Source organism: Telmatherina bonti (assembly GCF_933228915.1).
Source record: "Telmatherina bonti genome assembly, chromosome: 7".
Taxonomy (NCBI): Eukaryota; Metazoa; Chordata; class Actinopteri; order Atheriniformes; family Telmatherinidae; genus Telmatherina; species Telmatherina bonti.
This window is the reverse complement of record NC_136625.1, coordinates 8,643,335-8,656,174: the sequence shown is the minus strand read 5'-3', so window position 1 is coordinate 8,656,174 and position 12,840 is coordinate 8,643,335. Positions and strand designations below refer to the sequence as shown.

Genomic DNA, 12,840 nt, shown 5'->3' with positions numbered 1-12,840 from the left:
GTCTGACACCAATCTCCAAACTTTAGTCTCTTTTAGTTCTTTTTTCAGCGGCACTTTGACATTCATAAGAAACCTTTTAAAAACATTTAAAGACCAGTTTCCCACTTCTCACCCCTTTAACCTGTCATGTGGCAGACAAACCAGTGAGACCAGCTGAACAGCAGGGTGATAAACTTTCAGAGCCCAACACAGAGAGATGGCTTCAGTACGACGTCGACGTGATAACCAACTACCAGCCTTTCAGTGCGATCCCAACAGAAGTCGCTGTTCTGTCAAATCGCTCCTTCCTTCCCATCGTCTTCCGTTTGTTTGAACAATTCCTGGCAACTACTCAGGCCAGGAATGTGATCGGTAAGAAAATGCTGATCCTGTTCTGTTCAGGTTAAACCACTTATCAGGCTGCCTGTCGGGGTGAAGGGGGGGGACACATGTATGGATGCATTGTATGGAGCTGGCAAAAGCGAAACAATCCGACTTCCAGCGGTAATACTGTGTGTCATTGTGTCAGGGGAGCAACAAAAGGCCTTAAATCGGGCCGGAATGCATTTGGCGCGAGCCAAGCCGCTTAGCCCAGTGACCTGTCGTCCAGTTGGGTTCTTTTCAAGTGTTCTAACTCCAAAAAAGAAAAAAAAAAAGGATGCTAAACGTTGTTTTTCACATAGCACCATGCCATCGGTTTCCAGTTCTTAACACTTGATTGCAGTGTGTCACATTTCCACAGGGTTTAGTTTGCTGATATGCAGATTCCAGAGAACAAAAAGCGTGATTGGGGGGCGTGAACACGCAGACAGGAGAAGCAGACTGAGGCGAGGCGAAGGAGGGTTGGCGAAGCTGAGGTATCTCTTTAGTCTGTCTGAGGGACGTCCGGAGCATGTCGTGTCTGTTTTGTCCTGTACATGTGAGTACCGTGGTGACGGAAGGCACGTTGCCGAGGTGACGCGAGGGAGGGGGGCGTTGCAGGTGGAGTTTATGAGGGGCGAGCTGTCCTCCATCCGACGCAGGGAAACTGAGGCTTTGTCTGTTCGCAGCACCAGCTGGTGCATCACAAAGAAAACTGCTTTCAACAGATTCACCGACTAAGCACATTGTGTTTTTTCCTGTCAGAAGAGGGTCTACAGACTGCCTGCCCCCCCTTAGTCCCACATCCACGCCAGTTTGGGCCTCCAGCTGATGGTTGGTGACCCAGATGGGTCAGCGGTGCAGGCGAGCGTTGCGAGATGAGAACAGGACGTTGGCGTGATGAAGAGGACACGAGGATGAGTCCTGCTTCCCCCTTCCTCTAAATCTCAAACTCGGATTGAGACGTGTTCCAGTGAGCGGGCCGGTGTGGGGGCCGGCGTCGCTGCAGGTGAGGCCGCAGCGGCAGGAGGAGGAGTTATTGCTTTAAGCTCGTTGCCAGGGCAACTCTGGGTGCTAACGCCGCGGTTAAGGGCGCCGGCTCGCAGCGGAGCGTTAGCGGGCAGGGCGCTGGGGTCGCTTCGGGGGATGTTGACGGGGCAGGAGCGTGTGCGGGCGTGGCCTTTGTGGCCACCCGGGTGGCAAACCAGGCTGCCCACGGTGTCGACGGGCGACAGGTGGCGCTTGAGCCAGCGCTCCACCCGCTCCTCCTTGTACTTGATGGAGTACCAAGTGAGGAAGATGAAGAAGAAGCCGAGGAACTTGAGGCTGGCTGCCAGGCCGAAGTAGACAAAGCGCAAAGAGGTGACGTCGTACTCCCAGCAGGAGCCGTGGACCCCGCAGTCCTGCTGCCACAGCATACAGGTGGTGTCGATGACGGCGCCGAAGTAAATGGGCGTTGGGATGTAGGCTGAATACGTTGGAGAGGAAGGACAGAGGAAGAGGAGAGAAAAGATGGAGAAAATGAAAGAAAAAAGGAAGAGAAAGCAGGTTCAGATCAGGGAGGAAGAACGGTCATTCATAGAGACAAATAACAGAATTCAGCCGACAAATAAAAAAATGTGTTTGAGTCAACAAAACAACAGAAAATAAACTTTAAACTGTATCGTAGTTAAAGACACATATTGTCAAACTCCACGTTCGAGATTCAGTCGATGCCACAGTGACATTTAGTATGTGCATTCCTGAAACTGAGAAACCGCACCGGTTTCATCCGAGATGCCGCGTGAGTTTTGCTGCAAACGCTAGCAAATGGATATCAACACAGTGTTGTTTTTAACTTTGCAAAGAGACGCAAGGAGACATCATCAGAGGAAGAAAGAAAAGAAACAAACAAGACAGAACAAGTCAAGATTCGATAGATAGATAGATAGATAGATCGATAGATAGATAGATAGATAGATACACCATCTGTTTAAATAAATACACTGAAAAGAAAAAAAAGACAAAAAAAAACGAGCACGAGGTTAGTCTGGACTCACCGAGAGTCCTGAGGAGAACAAACTGCATTCCCAGAGCAAACGGCCTCTCCTGCTCTGCAACAGACCTGCAACACATCAAAGCAGCCAGAACAGTGAAGATAAAGGACAGCACCAGCAAATAAACCACTAAACTACCTGTTACTAGTTGGAACATGTGATTTAGTCTCAAAAAGCAATAAACTGCTTTAAACTTGTATAAAAATGAGATCACACATTAACAGCATGAAGCATCAAAATCTGCATTTAACATTTAACTTTTGAAATACAACAAAACACACACAGTAATATTTACCATGTTATGTTAAACTTTATGATCAATAAAAGTGCAGATGATACGATAATGAAGATGTATACAATGTATAGCACTGTGCAAGTCTTGCTCCACCGCTCCAGATGTTTAGATGTTGGCAGGAAAACAGCTGCAGTGACTTTGAGAGTTTCTACAATTCTAACAAGTTTGAAAGTTAGGATACGAAAATCTTTGTATTGTTTCTTTAGGTTGTTTACAAGAAAAGGTCTCCAGGCTTGTTGAAGGACCTTCCTAAGCTCTTCTTCAGATACCAGCTGCCTTTTGTCCCATTTACTGTCCACGTGATCCCACACTGCCTCAATAATGCTGAGGTCCGGGTTCTGGAGCGGGTCCATTCCTCCCTCAGACCTTTTGCCCCTGATCTTCAGTCTAGTTCTTGTGTCATATGTCACTCCTCTGCCTTTACTCCCCGTTTCCGTTCCTTAACAACGGATTCTTTACAGCCGGGTTTCCATGGAGACCCATTTGTGATGAGGCTTCGGCCAACAGTAGATGGATAAACTGAAGGTCCAGATGCATCTCTCGGGTCCTGGTTCGGGTCTTGGTTTAGGCTGGATTTGTTCCAACTTCCTCAGATCCTGTTCATCTCCTTGCTTTTAGACCTGACTCTTCTTCTTTTATCCAGTTAAAAAGATTATCATTATCTTAAGATAAAAAGGATTGTTTTAGGTAATTAATGTTATAATTGGTTTTACAAACAAGCATGTTCTTATAGATTCTAACCAACTGTAATAACAACTTCATTTAAGATGCCAACATCACATTTTTTCACTAAATTTGATCATGTTGGGATCTCATAAAAGCTAAGTTTGTAACATTTTGCTAACCAGTGTCTATCTAGATAAAACAAAAGGCTAATCTCTCAAGCTAATGACAAAAACTGACTCGTTATTAAGCAGAAATTGCTGCTTGAATGGGAATTTTCTGGAGATGGTTTGAAGCCCTCCCCTAGTGGTCACCTGCAGTACTGCACTTTCAATCTCCACTTCTTCTACTTCACTGCCTTGTTTTTATTATTCTAATCTTTCTTTCTCCAGGTTTATCTTGATCTCTTCTTAAATCTTCATTTTGTTGAGGAAAAATGATCATAAAACTCATAAAAGATTTCCATAGAAAAAAGTTATTAATAAAGTCTCGTACCTGAGGGTGACGATGATGGCAGATGGCTGGGCACAGGCAGTGATGAGCGTAACGATGAACAGGAAGATTAGGAATGGGATGAGGGTGTTGCAGGTGCGGTCACACTTTCCAGACACGGCGTAGCCATTCTCATTCAGGTAGGTCTTGACAATGACAAGCTGCAGCTGGTTGCCGCCCTGACCGCTAGACGACGGCGTTATGACCTGTCGGCTCTGGACGCAGGCGCAGTCTGAATAGTTACGAATCTGAAAGAAAAAACATTGTGGACATTTAAATGAAGTTTTACCTCTAAAATCTAAAACCACAACTACATCTCAAGCCCCGGATCTCACCCCGGTGCTGTCGTTGGCCACGCTGCTGCAGCCCGCCAGGCAGGGGTTAAAGTACGTGATGCCATCGGAGCCGCAGACCGGAGCGTACTCGTGGATTTTACAGCCGCAGTTCACGTTACAACCTCCGGTCAGGTTTCTCTGGGTCATCGTGAGTGTAGGTCTGAGGAGAGAAAAAGACAAGCATCCAAAACATTAAAACCACTTACAGATGATGACCTTACAGAGCTGTTCTGGAAAAGCAAACAGCAAAGACGGCTTTGGACCAGTTCAAGAAAACAACAATAAAAAGCCAGATGTTAAAGAGCCAGCTCAACCCACAGCTGCACCACAAAAAACAGGACGCATAGTAGAGTTGTGACGATATGCTTTTGTCCCGATTTGATTCACTTCAGAAACAAAAGAAAAAAGTTTGAAACCTTTTTTTAATCGTCATTTTTCTTGATTTCATTTTGGAAAAAACAACGGCAGCCAGACCATCATTCTGCTACTTTAATGCCCAAGAAGATAAAAAAAAAAAAAAAAGTGACAACAATAAAAATGACATAACATTTATAATGCATTATTATTATTTATTTATTTGAAAAGAATTTATTTCTTAACAAAAAAAAAAAAAAAAAAACAGAAACAATTTAAAAATTGTGAAGCAAAAAAATCCCGATATTTGATATTCAATTTTCACACCCATAATGGATAGCGTCCATGTCCCCATAGCGTCCATGTCCCCATAGCGTCCATGTCCCCATAGCGTCCATGTCCCCATAGCGTTCATGTCCCCATAGCGTCCATGTCCCCATAGCGTCCATGTCCCCATAGCGTCCATGTCCCCATAGCGTTCATGTCCCCGTAGCCATAGCGTCCATGTCCCCATAGCGTCCATGTCCCCATAGCGTCCATGTCCCCATAGCGTCCACGTCCCCATAGCGTCCATTTTCCATAGCGTCCATGTCCCCATAGTGTCCACGTCCCCATAGCATCCATTTTCCATAGCGTCCATGTCCCCATAGTGTCCATGTCCCCATAGCGTTCATGTCCCCATAGCGTTCATGTCCCCATAGCGTTCATGTCCCCATAGCGTCCATTTCCCCATAGCGTTCATGTCCCTGTAGCCATAGCGCCCATGACCCCAGAGCGGCCATGTCCCTGTGGGTCGGAGCTGTTTGGCGATCCAGCACAATGCAGGTAGATGGTTTTAATGTTGAAACTTTAAACAAAAGTTAATTTTATTTTTTAAAGAAAACATGACTTTCTGTGTTGGGCGTGCAGCAGGTCAAAGTTGAAACAGGATGTAAGGGCTAAATCTGAATCAAACTGGATTCATCTTAATGCTTCTCTGAGGCGTTCTGGTTAGAAACAAGGGCAGAAATCCCCATTAAAATATCATGAAATACATCTTTTCTCAGACACAGTCCCATTGAATGTGAAATACAAACAGACTCAATGGAGCTCAAAGTGTCTTTTGAGTGCAGAGGTGGCTCTGGTCCTGAAGTGTTAGGAGTTTCCCTGTTGCAAACACATCCTGATATCTATCAGACTTAATTAGCAGACTTGTGCAAAGCTTGAAGTCAAACTCTGCAGAAGTCTGCTAACTAAGTCAGATGATTTAAGTCAGGTGTGTTGCAGCAGGGAAACTGAACACTTTTTGTCCGGAGTCGCCCACCCCTGTTCTAATGGAATTCCACCTACAGCCGCTCTCCATCTGTAATGGTGCTTTCCATTCCTAAAAGTAAACTTACAAGAAATGGATGCATAAAAATGAGAGCAAATGGCATCACATGAACATCTTTGCACTACCAGTCATCATAAACCGTCAAATGACCAGAATATGTAGGAAATCAACACCAAACCAACATCGTTACAGTCCACAAAACGCTTTTTACACTGTTTACAGTAAATATAAGCTATATATAGTTTACAATTAGCTGTCGACCCCCTAGTTTGGGCACCACTCCTCTAATGGTTACAATATTTCCTGCTCTAAATTTGACTTCAAACAGTAATACTGATATTTTTTACACATGTTCATTGAAGGTTAATCTATCAGCGTGATTAACAGAAAAAAGCAATTAGAGCAGAATAAATCATTTGACTTCATCTTTTCATGAACTCCACTAAAATGCTGAAGGAAGACCATTTTCAATTAGTTGGCAGTAAAGTCTGAAAGCTATAAATGAGAGTTTTATAGTGATACTAGCTTATGTGAGATTGATGCAGAGGTGTGAATGAATGTAAAAGGAGCAGAAGAGCTAGCAAGAGAGAAACGACAGGAAGGGATATATCAGCCGATAGCTTGTTGGTTTATTAATATTTAGTTTTGAGGGGGAAGAAAAAACGTAGGACCACGTCAGCACTGAAAAGTTGCTGAGATGGTTTAAAAGGATAAAGTCACTTTATATTTAAAAGGATAAAGTCACTTTATAGATCTTTTTAAATTAACATAAAAAGTGATGTGAACATAAATTACATTATGCAGTAAAACACAGTAATTTCAGAGTCCAAATTAAAAAAAAAAAAAAAGGGAAACAAATGCAAACTAAAAGGTAAAATGAGGTAAAACAAGAAAAACACAGGGGAAAAAAAAACCCATTAAGAAAAGCTGAATATCAAGAGAAGATGAAGTAATTAAAATTGAACTTTAGGCACAGAAAACAAAACGGAAATTAAATTACAAACATTAAAAATGCAAAAGATAAACACAAGGGCACAAAGGACACACAGACAGATAGAGGGAAATGAAAAGAGACTAGAAACGACAGGGCATTCAGCCAAAGATCTTCTCTTTCAAGCTGTCCTTGGACACTCTCCATTGCTGCCATGTAATCGCTCTCAGGGACACTCCGTCCAAAAGAAAACACCTCCGTTTACTGGCTCGTTATCTGTTATCCTGCTCCGATCTGCACACTTGCTTCCTCTCTGACTTCACAGAGGGCTGAATCTACCGCCGACTTCGTCGTGCCAGGAGATTATTTCATACGAGAAAAGCCCAGCAGCAGTCAGCAAACAGCTGCTTCTGGTTCGACCGAAAGCATAGACAATTCCCATTTTCTCCTGCAGTCAGTAAGTCAGGTCTACGACCCCAGAAGAGGTGTTTAAAAACGTCCGAAGGATGAAAATGTCTGCTTTCAGGTGGAAGTACACAGTGTTCAGTGTCTGTTTTTATAAAAGGACCGTCATAAGAGGTCGTTGCAGCTTTTAGCGCGAGCGAGGTCGTTCATGGCAGGCGAAACAGGCCGCATCAGCAAAAAGACGTTAAACTAATAAACATTACAGTAATACAAGAGTAATAATGTATAGAAGTACTCCACTCAGCTGTAACATCATGACCGCTAACAGGAGAAATGAAGAATACACTCTGCCCTTAAAGTGGAAAAATGGGATGTAAAGAGAAGGTCAGGTTCAGTAAAAATTGGTTTTCCAAGGAGGGAAAACTATACAACTGGCAGGCAGGGAGGTGGGAGTTACTACTAGGAATAGTGTGTGGAAACATGATAGTGAAATGAAAAAGCGATCAATATACAATAAAAAAAATAAATAACAGAGGAAACCAATGCCGTGCTGTGCTACTCTACACACCTCATAATGGAAAAAACACACTAAGTACTTGAAATGTTTCCGACATTTGACATGTTTTATTGTTCCAAACTCTGAGATCTTCGTTTTGCATCTTGTTATCGACACATCAGCGGAGCATACCTTTTTTTCAGGGGGGGGGCCAAGATTGTGTGATTGGTCAGAAGTTTGAGGTGGCGTGGTTAAAAAGGATAAACTTGACCTGTAAAGTCTGCATTTCCACTGACAGGAAAGGTTTAACAAGGTTGAACCGATAGTTTTACTATAACTCCTATACCACCTGGCGGACACCGCTGCGTGAGCAGCCTCACCCTGCAACGGACAAAGTTTCTCGTTACGTAATGATAGCCGCCCCGCCACCCCACTAATTTCCACGCCATCGAAGATGATCTTCGAGTGAAGTATAAAACAAGAACACACCTGACTCAACGCAACAGCATATGAAGTTCTACACAATGAGTCATTAACTTCAGTCAGGCGTGTTGGAGCGGGGAAACATGGAAGACCTGCAGGATTGTGGCCCTGACTGAACCGAACCGAGTAGACCTGGTCTAAAGGTTATTAAAAAATAAATAAATAAATAAAATAAAGGTTATGCAAAATCAGATCATAATTTATCAGTTTAACCATCTGATGATCAAATGACAGACTGGCTTTATTCAGTCTTCACAGTCAGTAGCTGCGGTTTCCTTATATTTTTTAGCAAAATAAAAGCGATATTTGTAAGTTTTGACAAACAATTGCGATTTGCATGTGTTTCCATTGAACAGTGTTTAGTGTACGAGCACCAGTTCTTTTATAATCTTCTTTAGTTGATGAGATTTTACGAGTTGTGACTTGTGCAATGTTGCCACATAGTGTTATTTTGGAATTTTCTACTTGCTGTGGAGAATTTGCTCCAGCTTTTCAACGTTATTTTCCCTCATTTTCTTCTCAAAACTCTGAAACTCGCTGCTATGTGTTCCACACTGCACCATCTTTACTGGAAATGAACTGGTCATGACCACTGACGTCATGACCGCTGACGTCACGTCTGGGGACTCGTGAATGCGAAAAAAAGTGTTTCCATTACACTTTTGCGATATGTTTCTATATCGAAACGTCTGAAAAACCACCTCATGAGTGTAAAAACTTTTAGCAACATTTGAAACTTTTTTTAAATGTAGGTGTTTCCATTAGTGGTTTTTATCGTGATATTCAGTTTTTGCGCAATTCAAGGTGTAACGGTAATGCAGCTGGTGTGTTTTAACTCAATAATAAAGTATAAACTTTTAATCCAGTGGATTGTGTCAGAATGGGGGATTGGATCGCAGTCATGAGGCGATGCAATCAGTTGGTTTCTATTATAGGATATGTATGAATTAGCTTGAAATGGTGTGTATGTAAAACATTGTTGTTGAGTGGCGCTATACAAATAAAGTTGAATTGAATTGAATTGTGTCCCAATATTTAATTATTTTCTTAATATACTGCTTGACATTATTTCTCTAAATTATTTATTGATTCATTCATTTTCCAAACAGTTTAGCCCAATTAAGGGTTGCGGGAAGCTGGAGCCTATCCCAGCAGTCATCAGGCAGGGACCCTGGTCCACACAGAGACAAACAACCACCCACGCTCACACTCCTAGGGAGAATTTAGAGTAACCAGTTAACCTAACATGCATGCCTTTGGATGGTCTAATAATGTTCCCGTTCAAACCTCCCCCCAGCAGAGGATCGAACCAGTGACCTTCCCGCTGTGAGGCCACAGTGCTAACCACTACGCCACCGTGCATGATTTAGTAATATGAACATGAGTGAGTAGGATGTAGAAAAGAGAAGCAGCAGCAGACAGATTATGTACGAGATGATGCTCCAACGGTCGAGTCAGTTTTTTCCTCTTTCATAACTCTGTTTTTCTCCGTGGGTGTTTTTAACTCCTTTACAGTCTTCTGTCTGCCTCATCTGTCTATATCTGTTTAACTTCCCTACATTCTCTCTCTCTCCATCCATCACATGGACATGCCAACCCGGGTAGGTACATGTAAAACCCAGATCAGAAATAAAAACAGGCAGCAGCGATTCTTCCTCAGCGTGATATCCCACCACTTCACCCTCCCAGTTTCTCCAGCTCACCCAGTGGTGTAGGGGATGTTGATTCCTCCGAGGTTGATGCTCTCGCAGCCCACGATGAAGAGCGTGGAGAAGCAGAGCAGGGACACGCCGCTGCAGATCATGGCCAGCTTGGCCGACTCGCGAGCTCCCAGCTTCAGCTTCTTAATGATGTAGCCACCCAGGACGATGCCGACGCCGGCGCTGGGCACGATGATCACACCTGAGGAGAGATAAAAGCTCACGTTAGAGCTCTGAGAGCTCACTAATCATGTATCAGTTTGTTAAAGCTGTGTGCAGATCGTCTGGTCTGCTTATTTTCACTTCAAATCGATGCAGCAGAAACATGAAACCAGTGTGAAACTTTACTTCAGACTAATGTAGGAGCCAGCAGGGCTGCAGATACGTTGTCTGAGGCGCTACATCGAAGGAAAGTTTACACCCGGCTACTCAGCTCAGCTGGGCCACATTTTCAGACCAAGAAACTTAACTTCTAGTGGTCTTTAGCCAGCAAATAGCGGGTAAGAGATAACTTATTTTATGGCCGACGTATACAGTTTCGGAGTCTGTAAATTACTTTTTTATTTCAAATATCCAGCAAATTGGTGACTCTAAATTGCCCCTTGGAATGAGTGTGAGCGTGAGTGGTTGTTTGTCTCTGTGTGGCCCTGCGATGGAGTGGCGAGCTGTCCAGGGTGTACCCTGCCTTTCACCCAAAGACTGCTGGGATAGGCTCCAGCCTCCCTGCGACCCTTCATTGGATTAAGCGGTTAGGAAAATGAATGAATAAATATCCAGCAAGCGGATGCTGCTGTAGCCCTCCGGTGCTGTCATGTGGCCGTACGATGCTAGCAGAGCTCCGATTGTAAGATCCAGTCAAACTGCACTTTTGCCTCGCCTGTAAAGCCTCGGGATGTTTGTATGAAATGTCCGATTCTTAGTAGTCCCGCCTCAAACTGAACTTTTCAAGCACCGTAACACTGTAAATAAACACATAGATAGTAGAACATTAAAGATCTGTTCATCCAGGTGGGGTAAATCCACAGTTTTTGTTGCCAGTTTTACATTTTGGGGTACTGGTGGTGATGCTGCTGCTACCACGACTCCGACACAACCAGTAGGGCTGGACGGGTGGATCCAAACATCAATAGTATCAGACCAAGTGTCGGTTCCAGCAAAAAGAGATCAATATTTTTCTTGTATGGGACTTTGGGGGAAAAAATAACAAGCAATGTGAATAAGAAAAAAAACGAGTAAGTTTTGCTTTTGACGTTATTTTTCTCAAACAGTGGTTTGAAAAATGGGAAAAACATTCATTTTAATATGTGGCTTTGTTGATGCTGTTATTTTATATTGTTTCCAGACAAAAAGGCTTCAATAAAAATGATTTTAATAAGAAAATGTTTTATTTGACAAAAAATGTTCTAACAGGATGCTGCATTATGGGTTTATTGTCGCTAAGATGGTTCTGGTTCTGGGCCACATGGAAGATGGTTCTGGGCCACATGGATGATGGTTCTGGTTCTAGGCCACATGGAAGATGGTTCTGGGCCACATGGAAGATGGTTTTGGGCCACATGGAAGATGGTTCTGGACCACATGGAATATGGTTCTGGACCACATGGAAGATGGTTCTGGTTCTAGGCCACATGGAAGATGGTTCTGGGCCACATGGAAGATGGTTCTGGGCCACATGGAAGATGGTTCTGGACCACATGGAATATGGTTCTGGACCACATGGAAGATGGTTCTGGTTCTAGGCCACATGGAAGATGGTTCTGGGCCACATGGAAGATGGTTTTGGGCCACATGGAAGATGGTTCTGGACCACATGGAATATGGTTCTGGACCACATGGAAGATGGTTCTGGTTCTAGGCCACATGGAAGATGGTTCTGGGCCACATGGAAGATGGTTCTGGGCCACATGGAAGATGGTTCTGGACCACATGGAATATGGTTCTGGACCACATGGAAGATGGTTCTGGTTCTAGGCCACATGGAAGATGGTTCTGGGCCACATGGAAGATGGTTCTGGACCACATGGAAGATGGTTCTGGTTCTGGGCCACATGGATGATGGTTCTGGACCACATGGAAGATGGTTCTGGTTTTGGGCCACATGGATGATGGTTCTGGACCACATGGAAGATGGTTCTGGTTCTGGACCACATGGAAGATGGTTCTGGTTTTGGGCCACATGGATGATGGTTCTGGACCACATTGAAGATGGTTCTGGTTTTGGACCACATGGAAGATGGTTCTGGTTTTGGACCACATGGATGATGGTTCTGGACCACATGGAAGATGGTTCTGGTTTTGGACCACATGGATGATGGTTCTGGACCACATGGAAGATGGTTCTGGTTCTGGACCACATGGATGATGGTTCTGGACCACATGGAAGATGGTTCTGGTTTTGGACCACATGGAAGATGGTTCTGGTTCTGGACCACATGGAAGATGGTTCTGGTTCTGGACCACATGGATGATGGTTCTGGACATTTAAAGAGGCCTGATTCACACTTTATCCTGCTTATTGAGAGAAATGTTCCAGTTTTCCTTTCCGAGACGAGACGGTTTTATAGTTTGATACACAGAATGTGGTTCAGTCGGATTTTCTACGATTATTTTTCAAGAATAAAATATTTTGATGTTTTCGCTGGTTTTTGATTTAAATAAAAGTAATTGTGTTGAACCAGTAAGTGATAATGTCTCATGTTTAATTTAATCTAAATCATATCGGGTATAATTTGTTGGCCGTATTGAATCATTATCCATTTAATTAATTCATGTTATCACATTTAAACTTGTCATTTATATTCCTAATAACCAGCATGGAGCTAGACTTTCATTTTAAAGTTAACCTGCGGGTTACAGGTCGGCCCATGCGGCATAACACCCATCGGCCTGACAAAAGTGGGTTAAAATTCATTTTGTTGGTTAAAAAATAAAAAGCTTTCCGGACATTTCTGCAGGAATAAATCAAATTATTTTGCAGCCGTCTCAGTGTGTAGTCGGCA

The 12,840-nt window shown here is 43.4% G+C and overlaps 1 protein-coding gene across 1 annotated transcript in view; it reads right to left on the bottom strand.

Annotated features, from left to right (window-relative positions):
• Positions 1-1,286: 1,286 nt before the first annotated feature.
• LOC306758160 (solute carrier organic anion transporter family member 5A1-like) overlaps positions 1,287-12,840 on the bottom strand; it is a gene marked incomplete at both ends in the record, with an annotated part of 47,963 nt that continues 36,409 nt past the window's right edge. The window contains 5 exons of the mRNA XM_079243384.1: positions 1,287-1,807; positions 2,379-2,443; positions 3,829-4,073; positions 4,161-4,320; positions 9,845-10,043. Of these exons, the coding sequence (XP_079099510.1) occupies positions 1,287-1,807; positions 2,379-2,443; positions 3,829-4,073; positions 4,161-4,320; positions 9,845-10,043 (1,190 nt within the window). The remainder of the gene's footprint in view (positions 1,808-2,378; positions 2,444-3,828; positions 4,074-4,160; positions 4,321-9,844; positions 10,044-12,840) is intronic.